At 38.0% G+C, this 14,583-nt stretch overlaps 1 protein-coding gene across 1 annotated transcript in view; it reads right to left on the bottom strand.

The window, feature by feature from the left end:
- Nucleotides 1-563: 563 nt before the first annotated feature.
- RFX6 (regulatory factor X, 6) overlaps nt 564-14,583 on the bottom strand; it is a gene marked incomplete at its 5' end in the record, with an annotated part of 36,630 nt that continues 22,610 nt past the window's right edge. Inside the window, 11 exons of the mRNA XM_010015819.1 lie at nt 564-730; nt 1,424-1,426; nt 1,598-1,816; nt 2,804-3,313; nt 3,960-4,169; nt 5,566-5,688; nt 6,751-6,868; nt 8,976-9,085; nt 10,225-10,369; nt 11,648-11,807; nt 12,329-12,378. Of these exons, the coding sequence (XP_010014121.1) occupies nt 564-730; nt 1,424-1,426; nt 1,598-1,816; nt 2,804-3,313; nt 3,960-4,169; nt 5,566-5,688; nt 6,751-6,868; nt 8,976-9,085; nt 10,225-10,369; nt 11,648-11,807; nt 12,329-12,378 (1,815 nt within the window). The remainder of the gene's footprint in view (nt 731-1,423; nt 1,427-1,597; nt 1,817-2,803; nt 3,314-3,959; nt 4,170-5,565; nt 5,689-6,750; nt 6,869-8,975; nt 9,086-10,224; nt 10,370-11,647; nt 11,808-12,328; nt 12,379-14,583) is intronic.

Raw genomic sequence — 14,583 nt, 5'->3', positions numbered from 1 at the left:
CACAAATAGGCACTAAACATTTGAAATTGACTTTCCAGAGCACAGCAGTAAAAAAACCTGAAGAATTCAGCTTAGTTTCATTTAAAACAGTAAAAATTGACCTTGTAAACATTTCCATAGGAGGTAGAATACATACATTTGACAATCTGTCAAATAAGAGAAAGTAAACAGTTACTCTGCGGTCCTAATAAATAATGAGCAACAGAGGCATTAAATAAACACTTATATACAAAAAGATGTAAGTGAAAGACTAAAACAGCATTTTTAATAAATTAGGAATAGATGTAGTAATTTCTTTACAACTTAGTCTTGCAAGAATCACTGCCTCCTTCTGCTCACCCATAATTTTTGACTGAAAAGTCATAATGGTGATCTTGAATGATTCACAAGCAGGACTGAATTTTAATATAGCTATTTTTTAATGTGTGAAGCACTGCTAATATCCCTCCTTTAACATCTATATGTAATACTTTTGTATTCCATCAACTTGGAGGGGATTGTATCATAGCCTTAATATCTGGATTTGGAAAGTAAGCTTTAAGGCATTGACATGTCTCTCCAAGTTAAGTTCCTCCAGCAGCTGCTCCCATGAATACAGTGTTGATTGGTGGTAAAGATGACACTATATCTCTGCTTGGTGGGCCGTGGGGCTCCAGATTTTCCTGAGAAGGGAACTGACCAGGTGTTCCATACATGCACTGGGAAGAAGATGTGGTTTGCATGTTTGAAGCTGTGGGGGGAAAAAAAGGTTATCACAATCGCAAGTTTTTTATCTATTGAATTTTACAAAAAAAACCAATCCAATTTCATCTGATGGAAACCTTAGCTACCAGGCACACTATCTGAAGGATGGAAATGTCAACACATCTATACTTCACTCAGTTTACCTATACTTCAATAAATTTTCTTCAGTGGCACCGACTTCTTGCAGAGCCTTAATGAGGCAAGTAATGTCTGATCTTCTGTGCAAGGCTAACAGGTAAGTAGGAAGATGTAATCAACAACAAAACAAACAGTGCCTTAGTTTATATCTTCCATGTAACCCTTTTTTGGAATGTGAGACCAAACTCAGATGCCCTGCATATACCAAAACAAACCCTTTGGGGTCAGGTAATTTCACCTAAAATTCGTTGTTAGTGGGATCTTTGCCTAAGACACACAGTTGCGGAAGCACAGGACAGGAAGGGACTATGCCGTAGAAAGCGTATGTCTAGACATCTCTGACCCAGGGTTCGTTTGATCTGTGTGACAGTGGGGATCCTTAAGAACCCTTAGAAGAGTTCAGTCTGTTATTAGCTCACTTAGTAGCTAGTAAGTGTTTCCTAGTACAGATTTTTTCTGCAATTGAGGTCCAGGTCAGTCATTCCAGTCCTCATGGACAATGGATCATAGTCATCCTTATGGAAGCGAAGAGTTATTAAACCCACTGTCCTGCAATTTTAAGTAAAACATATCTTATGATACATCCTGGGTAATGAGCCATTTAATCTCAATATTGCATCTCATATGCTATATATGTGAGCTACAATTTAATACTTAGCACTTGTTAGGATGCTAAAATGTTTGTAGCTCTTCCTCAGTCCCTGGCTATACTTACACATAGGAGTCCGACAGGCGACTGAAGGTGAGGACTCTGTGTAGTATGAGCCTGCTTGTTTTCTTCCACTGTCATCCAAGATATTCAGCGGATCATGTATATCATTGTATGATGGCAATGATCGAATGCTGCTTACGCTGCTGATTACAGAAACATGTTGATCCACCATTGTTCCAAGTCTGTGAGATTCGGGATAATTTATATTGTTTCCATAATACCCTATTGACAGGAGATTGGAAAAATACTGTTGAAGAGAAAGGGTAGGGTAGGAGCCTGTGATAACCTGGGACAAAAGGTAATTGTTACTGGCTGAGTTCCTTGAGAGTAAGATTATTTATGTACACATACAGTCTAGTAACATTAGAAATATATGCAGTGGTTGATCGAAAAGAGGGATGGTAACATGGGAGTAAAAAGAGCCTAAGAGTTCAGTCACTCCTTCAGTACAGAATTGCCCTTCCATTCTAAGATCAAGAATCAAACAGCAGCCCACAGTCAGTGTCTGTAAGAGACATCATGGAGACTCTTGTCCACAGTTCAGTGCTCCCTTCTGAAGCTCACCATCAAGGAAAGTATATATGGAAAGAAAATCTGCATGATAATACATACTTACTGCGTATACAAATCCACATAAAAGCAATAATTCTACTGTCTCTTTCTTCCAGGAGAGGGAGGTGGTTTTGCTGACCATATCTCTAAAGCAGATTGGTGCAATAACATTACATTTGAAATATGAGAAATACTAGGGACAACATCTCAAACTATTGCTAATGTACATGTTTATACTTTGTCCCACCACCTCGACCTTGTGACTAGAATGGTCCATTATGCCGATCCCAGAGGTAAGCTATCTCATGCCTGCTCTGTTTCATAATAGATGTTTGGGGCGCTTTTCAAGGGAATGTTAAGTCATAAGGTCAGCCTGGTTTTGCTTCCTTTGTGCAAGACATGACAATGGTGCCAAAGTAAGAACAGCATAGGCACAGCAGATGCATTTGAGGTCTACTGAGAATTCACCAGAGGAAACTAAATCCTTAAGTAACTTCTTAAGCTACTTTACAATATCTGTGTGTCATCAGAGAAGTGCAAAACAGGAAAGTATAAATAAGAGCTGAAAAACATCTTCCATAGAAAAAAGCACATAAAAGGTGTTTTACTCTAGCAAGAAAGAGAAACAGAAGGGAAAAAGAAAATATATATTAATACCGTTGGAAGCATTAGCAGGATATGCTGCTCCTGGGCATGTAGACACTGAGTTGCTCAAGAAATTAAAACTGCCAGTATTCAGAAACTGCATATTGTGTGTATCCTGAGACATGGATGAGGGACCATAGCTGGAAGGGGATCTGGCATTGTATGGAGACACAGCACAACTGTTGCTGAAGTAGTCTCTGGAGAACTGCTGTTCACTCAAGGCACTGAAGCGGCTGTGCTCTGCTCTGTGGTGGTAAACTCCTGGAGTGGAATGGGCCTGAGTTCTGAACATCGTCTGGTAATTGGAATTGTTTCCATAGTAATTCTGATTAGTTTGTGACAATGTCTGGTAAAGGGGTTCTGAATAGGAAGAGCACTGTGAATGTGTGGATAACACTGGACCTACACTTGGAGGTCTCACAGCCATTGGCCCCTGGTTGATAACACTTCCTCGGCTGACCATGGCTGGTGAAATGGGTGGAGTCATCAGGTGACCAGTGCTTTGAGACAGTTCCATCTGACCTGGAATAAATAAACATTAGCTGCAATCAGCATTCATACTGCAGTACTGCTGAATATACTGTTAAGACGCTGCCCCTCTAGTGACCCCCACCTATACAACCCATGCTCTTTAATCCATGGCTTCAGGGTATGAAGCTTCCCACTTTCATTCTCTGGCTTAGAGGCTGTCACATTCAATGAGAACATCCAGCAATTGGTGGAGTCACCATACCTGGAGTTATTTAAAAGATGTGTAGATGTCGTGCTTAGGAACATGATTTAGTGGTGGACTTGGCAGTCCTAGTTTAACAGTTGGACTTGAAGATCTTAAAGGTCTTTTCCAACCTAAATGATTTTATTGTATGTATGTATGAATTACAAGTCACGTGCTCCAGGTGTTACTGTTCATTCTCTCCTCACAGGAAACTCACCCAGCCAAGACGTATAGAATTGTTTTACCACTGTTCCAAGAGGATTTATTACTGGCAAGGATCTACAATTGCCATCTTCTGTAAACCAACACAGAGGGTGAGTTCATGAAACACTATTTACTAGAAGTCTTTATAAATGCATATGGTCATTGCTCCTCCTACAGCAATATGTTACTGTGGACTGAAAGCCTAACAAGCAAGTAAGAGAAGGAGAAACTGTAAGACCTGATACATACCTGTCAGATGCATATTCTCACTGTCTCCTGCAGCAAAAGGGTTCAGACCAGAAGCTACACTGCTGGGCTGACTAGCTGACAAGGACACGTAGGTTTGCTCTGCTAGACACTCATTTTTGACTGAAGTGTCACTGGGCAGAGGAGCAGCTTTGTTACGATTTGCTAGGAAGCAAGAGCTGGGTGATGCGGTAAAGGTGGCTTTGCTTGCATCTGGAAGAGTAAGTGAAAACTCTTGGTGGCTGTTACATATGGTCATTGCACACAAATTCACCACTACTATATAGACAGCATAGGAGCTGCCTGATATGTTCATATCTTTGGTTGCTTATTTTAAAACCCAGTGAAGCCTCTACATTGGCTACATGCTTTGCATGTAGCCAATGAATACAAATATTGCCCTAGTCTTGATCTTCCTGGTGGAATTGTTTGTATCATATTCCCTGACCACAGATCTACATCACGAAGTACCAACTTCATACTGCAGCCATCATAGTGAAGGTACAAATCAGATTGGTTGCCTTGTAATAAGAGTTAGCAATGAAGTCAAGTAAATAGCAATAAGAATGAATCAAGCCCATGACACTTCATCCTAAAGAATTAATAATGGGAATTTTAAAATGCTTGAACTCTATTTTCATAGTGATATCTAGAGAAAAGCATTTGGCATACTCAGCAGTTGTTCTGCTTTGTGCAGATTATTGATAAAGCCTTGCTATTTTTCAGTGGAAACCAGGACTTGACTTCATGGTTTCAAGGACTTCTCCTAAGTATCCAAGGATAAGGCAACTGCTACATAGGACAAACTTTTTCCTGAAAGATGTCTTAAAAGCATCAATTGTCAGACAAATTCTATGCAAGTTTCTTGCAGCAAAGGGCAGATTTAGGGTAACAACAGCTAAAAAGTTAAAGAGTGATTGCTGGTGCTAATGTTCATAAAAAAGTATTTCAGCAGAACTATTTTTATGCAGTTGAGTTTCAGTGAATTTTTGGGGATTAACTTGAACTAAAATTTGATCCACACCAAGCTTCATACATTTTTACAGCAAAGGACCTGGAGTATAATACTTCAAACTGTCTAACCTTGAAGAAGCCTGGTAAATGGGAAATGTTAAGGTTTTAAATTCCTTTTTTATCGCTTCCACATCGTAATACTTCAGCCAGATGCTAAACAGGGCTCCAAATTTGTGTTCCAACCTTGCAGGAATATTTGCATTTTGGTAACATTTAATATGTTCCTTTTTCCAGGACCTATTACACATTTAAGCTTTGGCAGAAAAACTGGATTAGGAATTTCTGACTTTTCTGCTACTTACACCTCTTTTCACACTTCAGCTTGTGGCCCTTCAGATGTACCTACAAGTGTTTGTTGCACCCAAGATGATTTCAGAGATCCAGTGTATTCACATTCCCATAAATTTTTATTAAGAAAACTATGGTAGGAAGGTGGGAATGAACTGTTGAGGGGTCACAAGTTTTTCAGGTAACTTTGACAATGTTGCATATAGCTACTCCTTCAGGAGAAGACAGTAAGCTTGTTTCTGTTTAAGCAAATAAGTCAATTTCTAAAAACACAGGAGTACATTTAAAAGAACTAAGCTCTAGTTACCTAAATTCTTCATGTACTTGTCCAGTAGATTTTGGAGTTCTTGTTCTTTGTCATTGTTGAACTGTGTCTCCATGGCAAGCAGGATGTACTCATCTAGTAGCATGCGGATCAAATGAAAAGAACCTTTGGGAGGAGAAAGAGAGAGAGTAGCTGAGTTATCTTTGTGACCATCTCTCACCACTCTACAAGAAGCAAGTGAAACAAACAAATAATTGTGGACTCTAAATGACCTGGCAAGACCAACAAGAAATAGTGCCTAAATTCTAGCTCTAATCTCTCTTTGCACTGGCCCACCTAGCTCAATTGTTTACTGTCCTGTAGGCTATTTGACCACTAATTACATCAAAGAAAAATACTGATGAAAGTGACACATGCTTTATACTTGAAGAAGGCACACAGTGGAGCTAGATAAGGCCAAAGTCTGCTAGAATGCCTCTGCTCTATTTCTGTTTGCCTTGTGCTAAATAACCAGACAATAACTGGTGAAGTCTTTGACCTCATTTCAAGGATATATCACATTAAAAATGTATGCCTCCTTATAGCCATTTAAAATACCCTCTGAATTTTAGATAACAATTTACCTATAACTAAAGAAATTATGTACTAGATTTAAAGTGAGTTTCACCTGCTCTACTATCTTCTATTTTATAAAAGGTTCTTTCCTAAAGTCCCCGAAAATGTAAACACTTTTAAAGATGGACATGTGAAACTTAGGTTTTAAAGACCACAGATATTTTTTAACTGATTGTCTACCGCTCCCGGAATTAAATGAGTCATGATCTGCCAAATTCCTTTTGCTTGTATTAAAACATAACATGCACAAGAACTTCTACATGGCAGTAATATTTTTTTGCCATACCGATCCACATGTAAAACAAATTATATAAATCTTCTGTCTCCTATACTGAGATATGCAGTTATATTTCCATTGCCATGTCAAAAACCCGCAGAGCTTTTCAAATGGCAAAGCAGTATCAAAATATCAATTCAAAATAAAAACAGCTTTTAAAAATGAATGTGACACTCATGAGTGTGAAACTCAAAAATGAATGTTCACTAACAAAATCTTGCTAGCATTTGCTGTGAAATGTTAGTTCGAAAAACACATTACACAACATTTGTGGCTTTAAGCAAAGCACCTATGTACAAAACATTAGTGTTTTTACAAAGCCAAAGCCTAGGTACCAAAACTTGATGCGTTGTTTAGAGTTAGATTATGCATCACTCGAGCACCGAAAAAACTCCATTTGAGAAGGAAGTCTTGAGCTCTCTTCTTTAATGACCTCCCATTTTGCTTGCTTGCCTGAAAGAGAGTAGTAAAATACTGTTAAGTATGCTAACTTGTTTTCTGCACAAAGGAGAAATGAATACACTTGAGAGTTCAAGGAGTCTTTGACTCAAGCTGATGTGACAGGGTTGGATCAAGCTACCTGATATCCTCACAATATGTGTCCTAAAGTGATAAAGAGCACCATTCACTCCTTTCAGTGCAACCAGAGTAGAACTCTGACAATGTTAGATGAAGCAAACTGCTTACTTCTTGGGCTCTGCTGTGCCCTGAAGGTGTATAAATTGCCTCATATTCTAGTATTAAAGGTGTCAAAATGTTCTATAAATATACATGTGTACAGTGCAGAAATAAATTTTAAAACACAGAAATTAGTCTTTGTACTTCAATGTAATCTGTCTAATACTGGCCAGACTTTCTCTCACAAAATGGTATGTTTACTGTTGTAACACTGACACTTTTAATGCTGTTCATTTCATACTGTCACTTTTCTTTGGCAATGATTTTTTCATGTGGTAATGTATGCCCTGTTGCTTTCTCAAACAGCAAGCAGAAAGAAGCTGTCGTGTGAGTTTGACAGTAACCACAATTTGGTATGAACAGAAGGCAGACAGCAATGGAAGGATAACATGTTCTGTAAATTATTAGCTTCTGCTTAGTTGACCTAGCCCCCTATCAGGACTCATTGGTATTTCTTACCCTTAACTACAGGAAAACAATGCTAGGAACCATACCTGTTAACTTTAATAATACCATATCACTTAGTAGGTGCTGAATGGGAGAGAGTTTCACCCTTTCTGCCTGGCTTCTTCATCAGGAATTGTCTTCTGAAATTGTGGAATGAATTTTAGGCCCTAATCATTTGGATCTTTAGATAAGTTGTAATTGCTTAGCTTCAGTGGGAGTTTTGTGTCTAGGTAAGTATGTGTGGGGATTTGCTTTGGCTCTGCTGCCCTGAACCATTCAAAGCTCTTCACTGTGCTGATTGCTTATGACAGCAAATGTTAGGAAACTCAAAGTGCTTTAAAAGAAAGAAATATCATTGTCTCCATTGAAACTTGGGAAAAGAGGTGAAGAAAGTAAAAATGACATGACTATGGTTGTTTTGTAAGTGGCAGAATCATTGTTCTGCAAGTCAGTCAAAGCTAACTGCACTGCCTCCTCCTCCTGCATCCATTCATACGAAGATGCTCCCTTAAATGGCGTATAAAATATTCCATTTCCAGATAGAACAAGACCTGATGAGAAGACCAGTGTTCAGCTCTAGCAAGCAATGGGTAACAATTTATTCTTCTAGTTTACATTAATTAGTCATGAATTGGTAAATATCTCTTATTTGAGCTATAACATAGAACTCAATTATTTTGTTCTGAGCTGCAGTATAACCATTCATATATAACTACACGCATATAAAATACTTGTGATTATACAGCATCTTGTAAATCAGGAGGGAAAAAAATCCCATCAAAACCATCAATTACTGCGTTAAGAACCGTAATAAAGCTACAAAACTGTATCTTTCAACCTGGTCTGTAGAAATCCTTCCACAGGTTAGCTGTTTCTGAATCCACCTGCTACATTAACTTACACCATTCAAATACCATGAAATCATAGAATCATGGAATGGTTTGGGTTAGAAGGGACTTTAAAGATTGTCTAGTTCCAATGTCCCTGCCATGGGTAGGGACACCTTCTACTAGACCAGGTTGCTCAAAGCCCCGTCCAGCCTGGCCTGAACATGGAAATAAAGAATTGCTTCTCTAAGGAACAACTTCTGCTCATTTCCTGAGCAATATACCTGTGTTTCTGCATACACAGATAAGGTGGATGGGTTTCTTTCATGTACACTGCTGACTTTAATATTAAGATACTTCTTAGTTTGTTGCATGCATAAGACCGCTTAACAGCACTCAACATGATTGATTAGAACTAATGGCACTGGAATCTTTCTCACCAGATGAAGAACTCTCCTGTTACAATAAGGAGATGGGAGCAGAGACGAGAATCCCACGAAGATGACCAATGGGACTAAATGTAAGGGGACTGTGTAAGTAAGGGGACTGTGTAAGGAGTAAGGGCAGTAGGATTTGGTCTTGAGTCAGGCAGAACATTTGAAAGGTACCTTGATAACCCTTTGCTCAACCACAGTATCCAACCATTCAATAAATGATTCCACAGTGGCATTCTTCTTTAGAAGGTCCTTCAGTTCTTGGAACACTGTAATAGAGTCATCTACCATGTAAAAAGGAGAACATATCATTGCATGCTATTCTGAATGCGAGAAAAAGCCACTCACCAGCAATATGACAATATTGTAGCATGGAAAGGAAAATCAAAGAATTAGAGCAGTGAAGAAATAAGCAATTCCCCAGCAAAGCAAGCAGACACACATTCATCACACATATATATATTTTAATTACTTCAGCATTATAGTGATACAGGTTGTGAGACAATGAAGTTTTACAAGAAAATAAAAGCAAAAAAAAAAAAATAATCTGATATTTTCAATTCCTTTTAAGATTCAGCCTTGAAAACCTTTTATTGCTAAGTTTAGTAGTAAAGCTTTACCTGTAATGTGACAGATTTGAATACTGTCTTAGGTTTACCTTATATTTCACAAGTTTCCCACAATATAGTACAAAACTAACTCCATAAATTCCCATTTTCAAAAAAGTAGGAAATGGGCAACTCAAAAATATGAATAAGTTTCTGAACCATTAAAGAAAACGAACTTCCACGATCAAGTAATATTTAAAGAACAACACACAGTTATTCGGTTCAGCTCTCCAAACTCTGATCAATATGATTCCTATGACAAAAGTTTCAGAGAAAATGGCTATTTTTTTTTTTCAACAACAGGTACATATATGAAAATTAACACTCTCCACTCTAATTCTGTGTATGCAAATAGCTGTTATACTTAATAGAAAATTATGTATTTTGTTAAAGCTTAACAAGCAGCAAAAAAAAATCTATTCATACAAAAGAAATGCAAAGTAGCTCAAATGTCAACTAAATTAAGCTGTAACGATATGGAATTTTTGAGATATCTTTCAAAAATTGATTTGTGCTAATATCCTCATATGATTAGGACAAAACTTCTAAAGAGATTTGATTAAATTTAGCAACTGACATGTAAACGATTTTTCAGCAACCATTTGTGACTTCTCAGCACAAGATTCTGTTGTTGTAGGACATACTAAGGCAACCAACTGGTTTTCTTAAGATACTGAAGTTAACATTGAGCTAGACTAGAGGATGCAGTGCATCTGTTTGACTTTTCTCAGTCCATCTCCAAGTAGACTAGCATGGTACGGAATGAAAAAGTGAATTACTTTTAATGATATATATGTATGTCACCATGGACTTACATTCACTGTAGACCTCTCCATCAGAGTCTGTGCTCCCTGAGACTGCAAGGAGTGCCTGAGAGGCAATACTATTCAAATCAACTTTTTCAATGTCCGACACCATAGAATTCACCACATGCTGATCAAAAAGGGCTGGCCGAGCAATCTGGAAGAAAAGTAAATGTAAGACGGTCAGACCCTGTCATGGTTTAACCCCAGGCTGCAACTAAGCACCACATAACCACTCATTCACTTTGCAGCCCTCCGTGGGATGGGGAGAGAATTGGAAATGTAAAAAATCTCATGGGTTGAGATAAAAACGGTTTAATAATCTTAAAAAAAAAAAAAAGAAATAATAACAATAACAGTAGCAATACCAATACCAGTAACAATAGTAAGGAAAAGGGGAAAAAAATAACAGAGAGAAAAATACAACCCAAGAAAGACAAGTGATGCAAATGAAAAAGGTTGCTCACCACCAACCGATTGGTGCCCACTGAGTCCCTGAGCAGTGCCTCTCTGCCAGCCTTTCCTCAGTTCTTATTGCTGAGCATAATGCCATATGGTATGGGATATCCCTTTGGTCACTTGGGGTCAGTTGTCCCAGCTGTGTCCCCTCCCGCATTCTTGCCCACCCCCAAACTACTCTCTGGTGGGGTGAGAGGAAGAAAAGGCCTTGGCTTTGTATGAGCGCTGCTCAGCAGTAATGAAAATATCCCTGAATTATCCAACTGTTTCCAGCACAAATCCAAACCATAGCCTCATACTAGCTACTTTGAAGAAAACTAACTCTATTCCAGCCAAAACCAGCACAGATCCACACCTGGGGATCGCCTGAATAGCTCCTCAGAGAAGAATCATATTCTGTTTAATCATGGTTGGGGTTTTCATAGATCTGTTGAGAGAAAGTTTCCCTTTCATTAGACTTTAATGCTTTTCCAATGTGCCTTTTTATCAGATTATCTTCCTGATGTCAACCACTTGCTACTTCTGTCTTAATATTTATGAAAGAGAAAACTAAGTTGACTATGTGGTGCATTCATGAGGATTACCGCCCAAGCTGTTAGCACTTAAGTTCCCAAAAGGCATTGTATCCCATTGTATATTCTACCAAACCATCACATGGAGGTGCCTTCTAATTGCAGATACCTTGACCTAAAGAGCCTTGGAGCCCTCGGCTACCTGTCACTCACTTTGCCTAAAGTTCCCATGAGAGTATTTCGTTATAACTATGGTCTTTTCTCTCGTTTCCACTACAAAAGCTTGAAGTTTTGGTCAGATCTATTTATGGTCATTTCCTTCTTGCATGGTTAATACTATAAGACATGAAATCTTCCATGGCCGAAGTTGAAACCTTGAAAAAATAATGCATTGTATCCCATAAACTGAAAGGTGCAGCAATCTAGTTGACATTTTTTTGGATATATAGTCTTATTCGCTTTACCTGTGCTAGGTGTAGGAATGACGTCTGTCGTTTCAGGGATGAAACAAATCTTCGTGCAATAGGCAGTTTTTTATCTGTCAGATTTTCTGGTAGATTTTCCAAAGAGGAAATGACCCACTGTTCCCAATTTTTTGCAAAATTTCTTATATCTGCCAGTAAACTGTAAGAAAAAAATGTGTTTTAGAGAAACATCAATAAAATTTGTCTTGCATTAAGTTAAATAATTAGATTTCAATCCATGATAAACAGAAGATTCAGAGGCAACTTATAACAATCCTCTTATTAATGCCTTGCTGAAAAAATGCTTAAAGCGTATGGTGATGCATAGGAAACAAACCTGAAAAATAATCTGGAAAAAAGGTAACAATTATTTTTCCTTAAACCACACAAGTACATTTATTTCTTTTTTGATCTTATAGTGTGTTAGTGTAGAAGCAGCCTATTTCAACATATCCTACAAGCCAGTGAAATAGGACATTAAAATACTGTGTAATATTTAATATACTGTGTGATGTTCTATAGCTGTCCTTAGACCTAAGCGTATTTTGCCATACATACTCTACTGTTCTAAAAATGAGCATAAATATTGTAAGAAAATTTATCTGGGATATAGAATTTCTGCTCTTCACCTGGAATATGCCTAACAAACATAATTGAGCATGATTATTGGCAAATACCTACCTTTCTGGCATTTCTTGCATTGTTGCAGGGATAAGTACATCTGTAAGGACCTTCAAAAAGGTAACAGAAAATTGTATCAAGCTTCCACTGGCCATTTATTCACTCATGTCTTTCTTGTCTACTTAGATTGCAAAGTGATAAGGATAGGAAATTTATGCAGAATAAAGCCATTCAACATATTGTCCAGATACTTCAAGTGTTATTTAAAGCAGTAATTAGTGGAAGTGATTAACTTATTCAAAGTGACATGTTATTTAAAGTGATATTTAAGTGTTTAACACCAGGTTGGACAGGGTTTTGAGCAACCTGGTCTAGTGAAAGGTGTCTCTACCTGTGGCCTGGGGGTTGGAACTTGATTACCCTTAAGGTCCATTTCAGCCCCAACCATTCTATGATTCTATGATATTTACATACCTAGATTACTCCCATCACTATTAGGTAGGAACATATGAGATATTTTTATATCTAGGTAGCTCCCATTCTTAATGTATGCAGCATGTCAGTAAAACAAGAAAGCGCTATTACTCCTGTCTTACAGGAGGGAAATCAGTAGAAGTGAGATGCATAAACACTTTATCCTCTCTAGCATCACGGTGAGTCTCAGTAAAGCATCTCCCAAGTTCTCGAGTGTTATTAGCCGCTTGACTCTCTGCCATACTGAATGTGGCACTGAATGTGTTCAGAGTTTAGGACAAATCCCCTATAGCTAAGTATGATGTAGAGCTGTTCGGGAAAAAAATGTGCCATCTGGCATGCCTTCTGGGGAATGTTATTGCAGAGGGCAAAGCTGTCAGCTTATATCCCAAAAATCTGTTTCCACTACTGATGTAAATGGTTTGATAACAACACAACAAAATTCCTCCTTCTTTCTGGCAGTTGTGCTGTCAGGAATATCTAACATTATTATAAGTGAGAAACAGTGAGACACAAAGAAGAGGCACAATAGTAAATTTATGAACTTTTGAGGAATTCTGCCTTACTTGATTTATAATTTAGGGCTCCTCTAGTATTTCTTCTTCTGTCACATTAAAAGCTTATTACAAATAAAATTAATATTAGATAGCACATTTGTAGCAAGGAAAAACTCTTAAACTTAAGGTACAATAGAACATCTACAAGTAAATGAGGCTTAATGGCTCATCTCCAAGGCAGTAATTATGATCCTTTATGCTAATCATTTTTACTTCTCCCTGCTAGCTAAAACACCTTTACTTACTTTACAGTTTGATATGCTTCTAATAAATACATATTTTCATCTTTTCTGGATTTTTCCCCCATATTTTTGTACATTAAAGAATGAAATATATGACCATAACACAGTGATAAACAGCCCCAAGTCCCTTGCTTTGACTGCTTGGTGTTTTACTATTAGGCAAACAGTTATTTTTTCCCATCAACATGTGGTTGTGAAATTTGTTAAAGAGAGGATGACAAAAATTTTCTATTTATATGGCATGTCCTATCAGAGAAACCTAAAGTACTTTGCAGCTATTAATTAATGATCCAATCTGATGTTCCAAATTAAAAGCTCCAGTGGCACTACATTTTTTTCCCCAGTGCTCTTTTGATTAATCCTGACCTGGCAATACTCCTCAGTTTCACAGTTTCAACTATTTGTGTGATCATGCTGTAACTAGATCAAATAACACATACAGCACAAAACCTCTGCAAAACAGAAGTTCCTTAGATTTTTTTAAACCCAAACCAGTTTTCAGCAGGTTTGCTGGTACGTCTAGCAGCACAGGAACAGAAACAAAGTGTATCAGGCAGGAGAGACAGGAATATCTTAAACCAATATTCTTCTAGCTTTGTAATATGAAGCCATGGCCTGACATAACCTGTAAGGAGCAGTTTGTGTGTAGAATCACCTTAATGATCTGCCACAGACTGTCTTTGCTGGTAGAAATTGCAATAATCGTAGAATCACAGAATAGTTTGGGTTGGAAAGGACCTTAAGATCATCTAGTTCCAACCCCCCTGCCATGGGCAGGGACACCTTGCACTAGACCGTGTCGTCCAAGGCTCTGTCTAACATGGCCTTGAACATTGCCAGGGATGGGGCATCCACGATTTCCTTGGCAAGCCTGTTCCAGTGCCTCACCACCCTCACAGTAAAGAACTTCTTCCTTATATCTAACCTGAATAAGCTTTTAAGTAAAAACGAGGCTTCAGTTTTCATACAGGCTTAATTTAGCCTTGTCAGTGAAACAGCCAAGCAAGTAGATCAGCATTTCACCATTAGTTTGCTGCCTGTA

The sequence above is a fragment of the Nestor notabilis genome, unplaced genomic scaffold (genome assembly GCF_000696875.1).
Source record: "Nestor notabilis isolate BGI_N333 unplaced genomic scaffold, ASM69687v1 scaffold2226, whole genome shotgun sequence".
Taxonomy (NCBI): Eukaryota; Metazoa; Chordata; class Aves; order Psittaciformes; family Psittacidae; genus Nestor; species Nestor notabilis.
The sequence above is the reverse complement of the archived record's forward strand: the minus strand, read 5'-3'. Positions and strand labels throughout refer to the sequence as shown.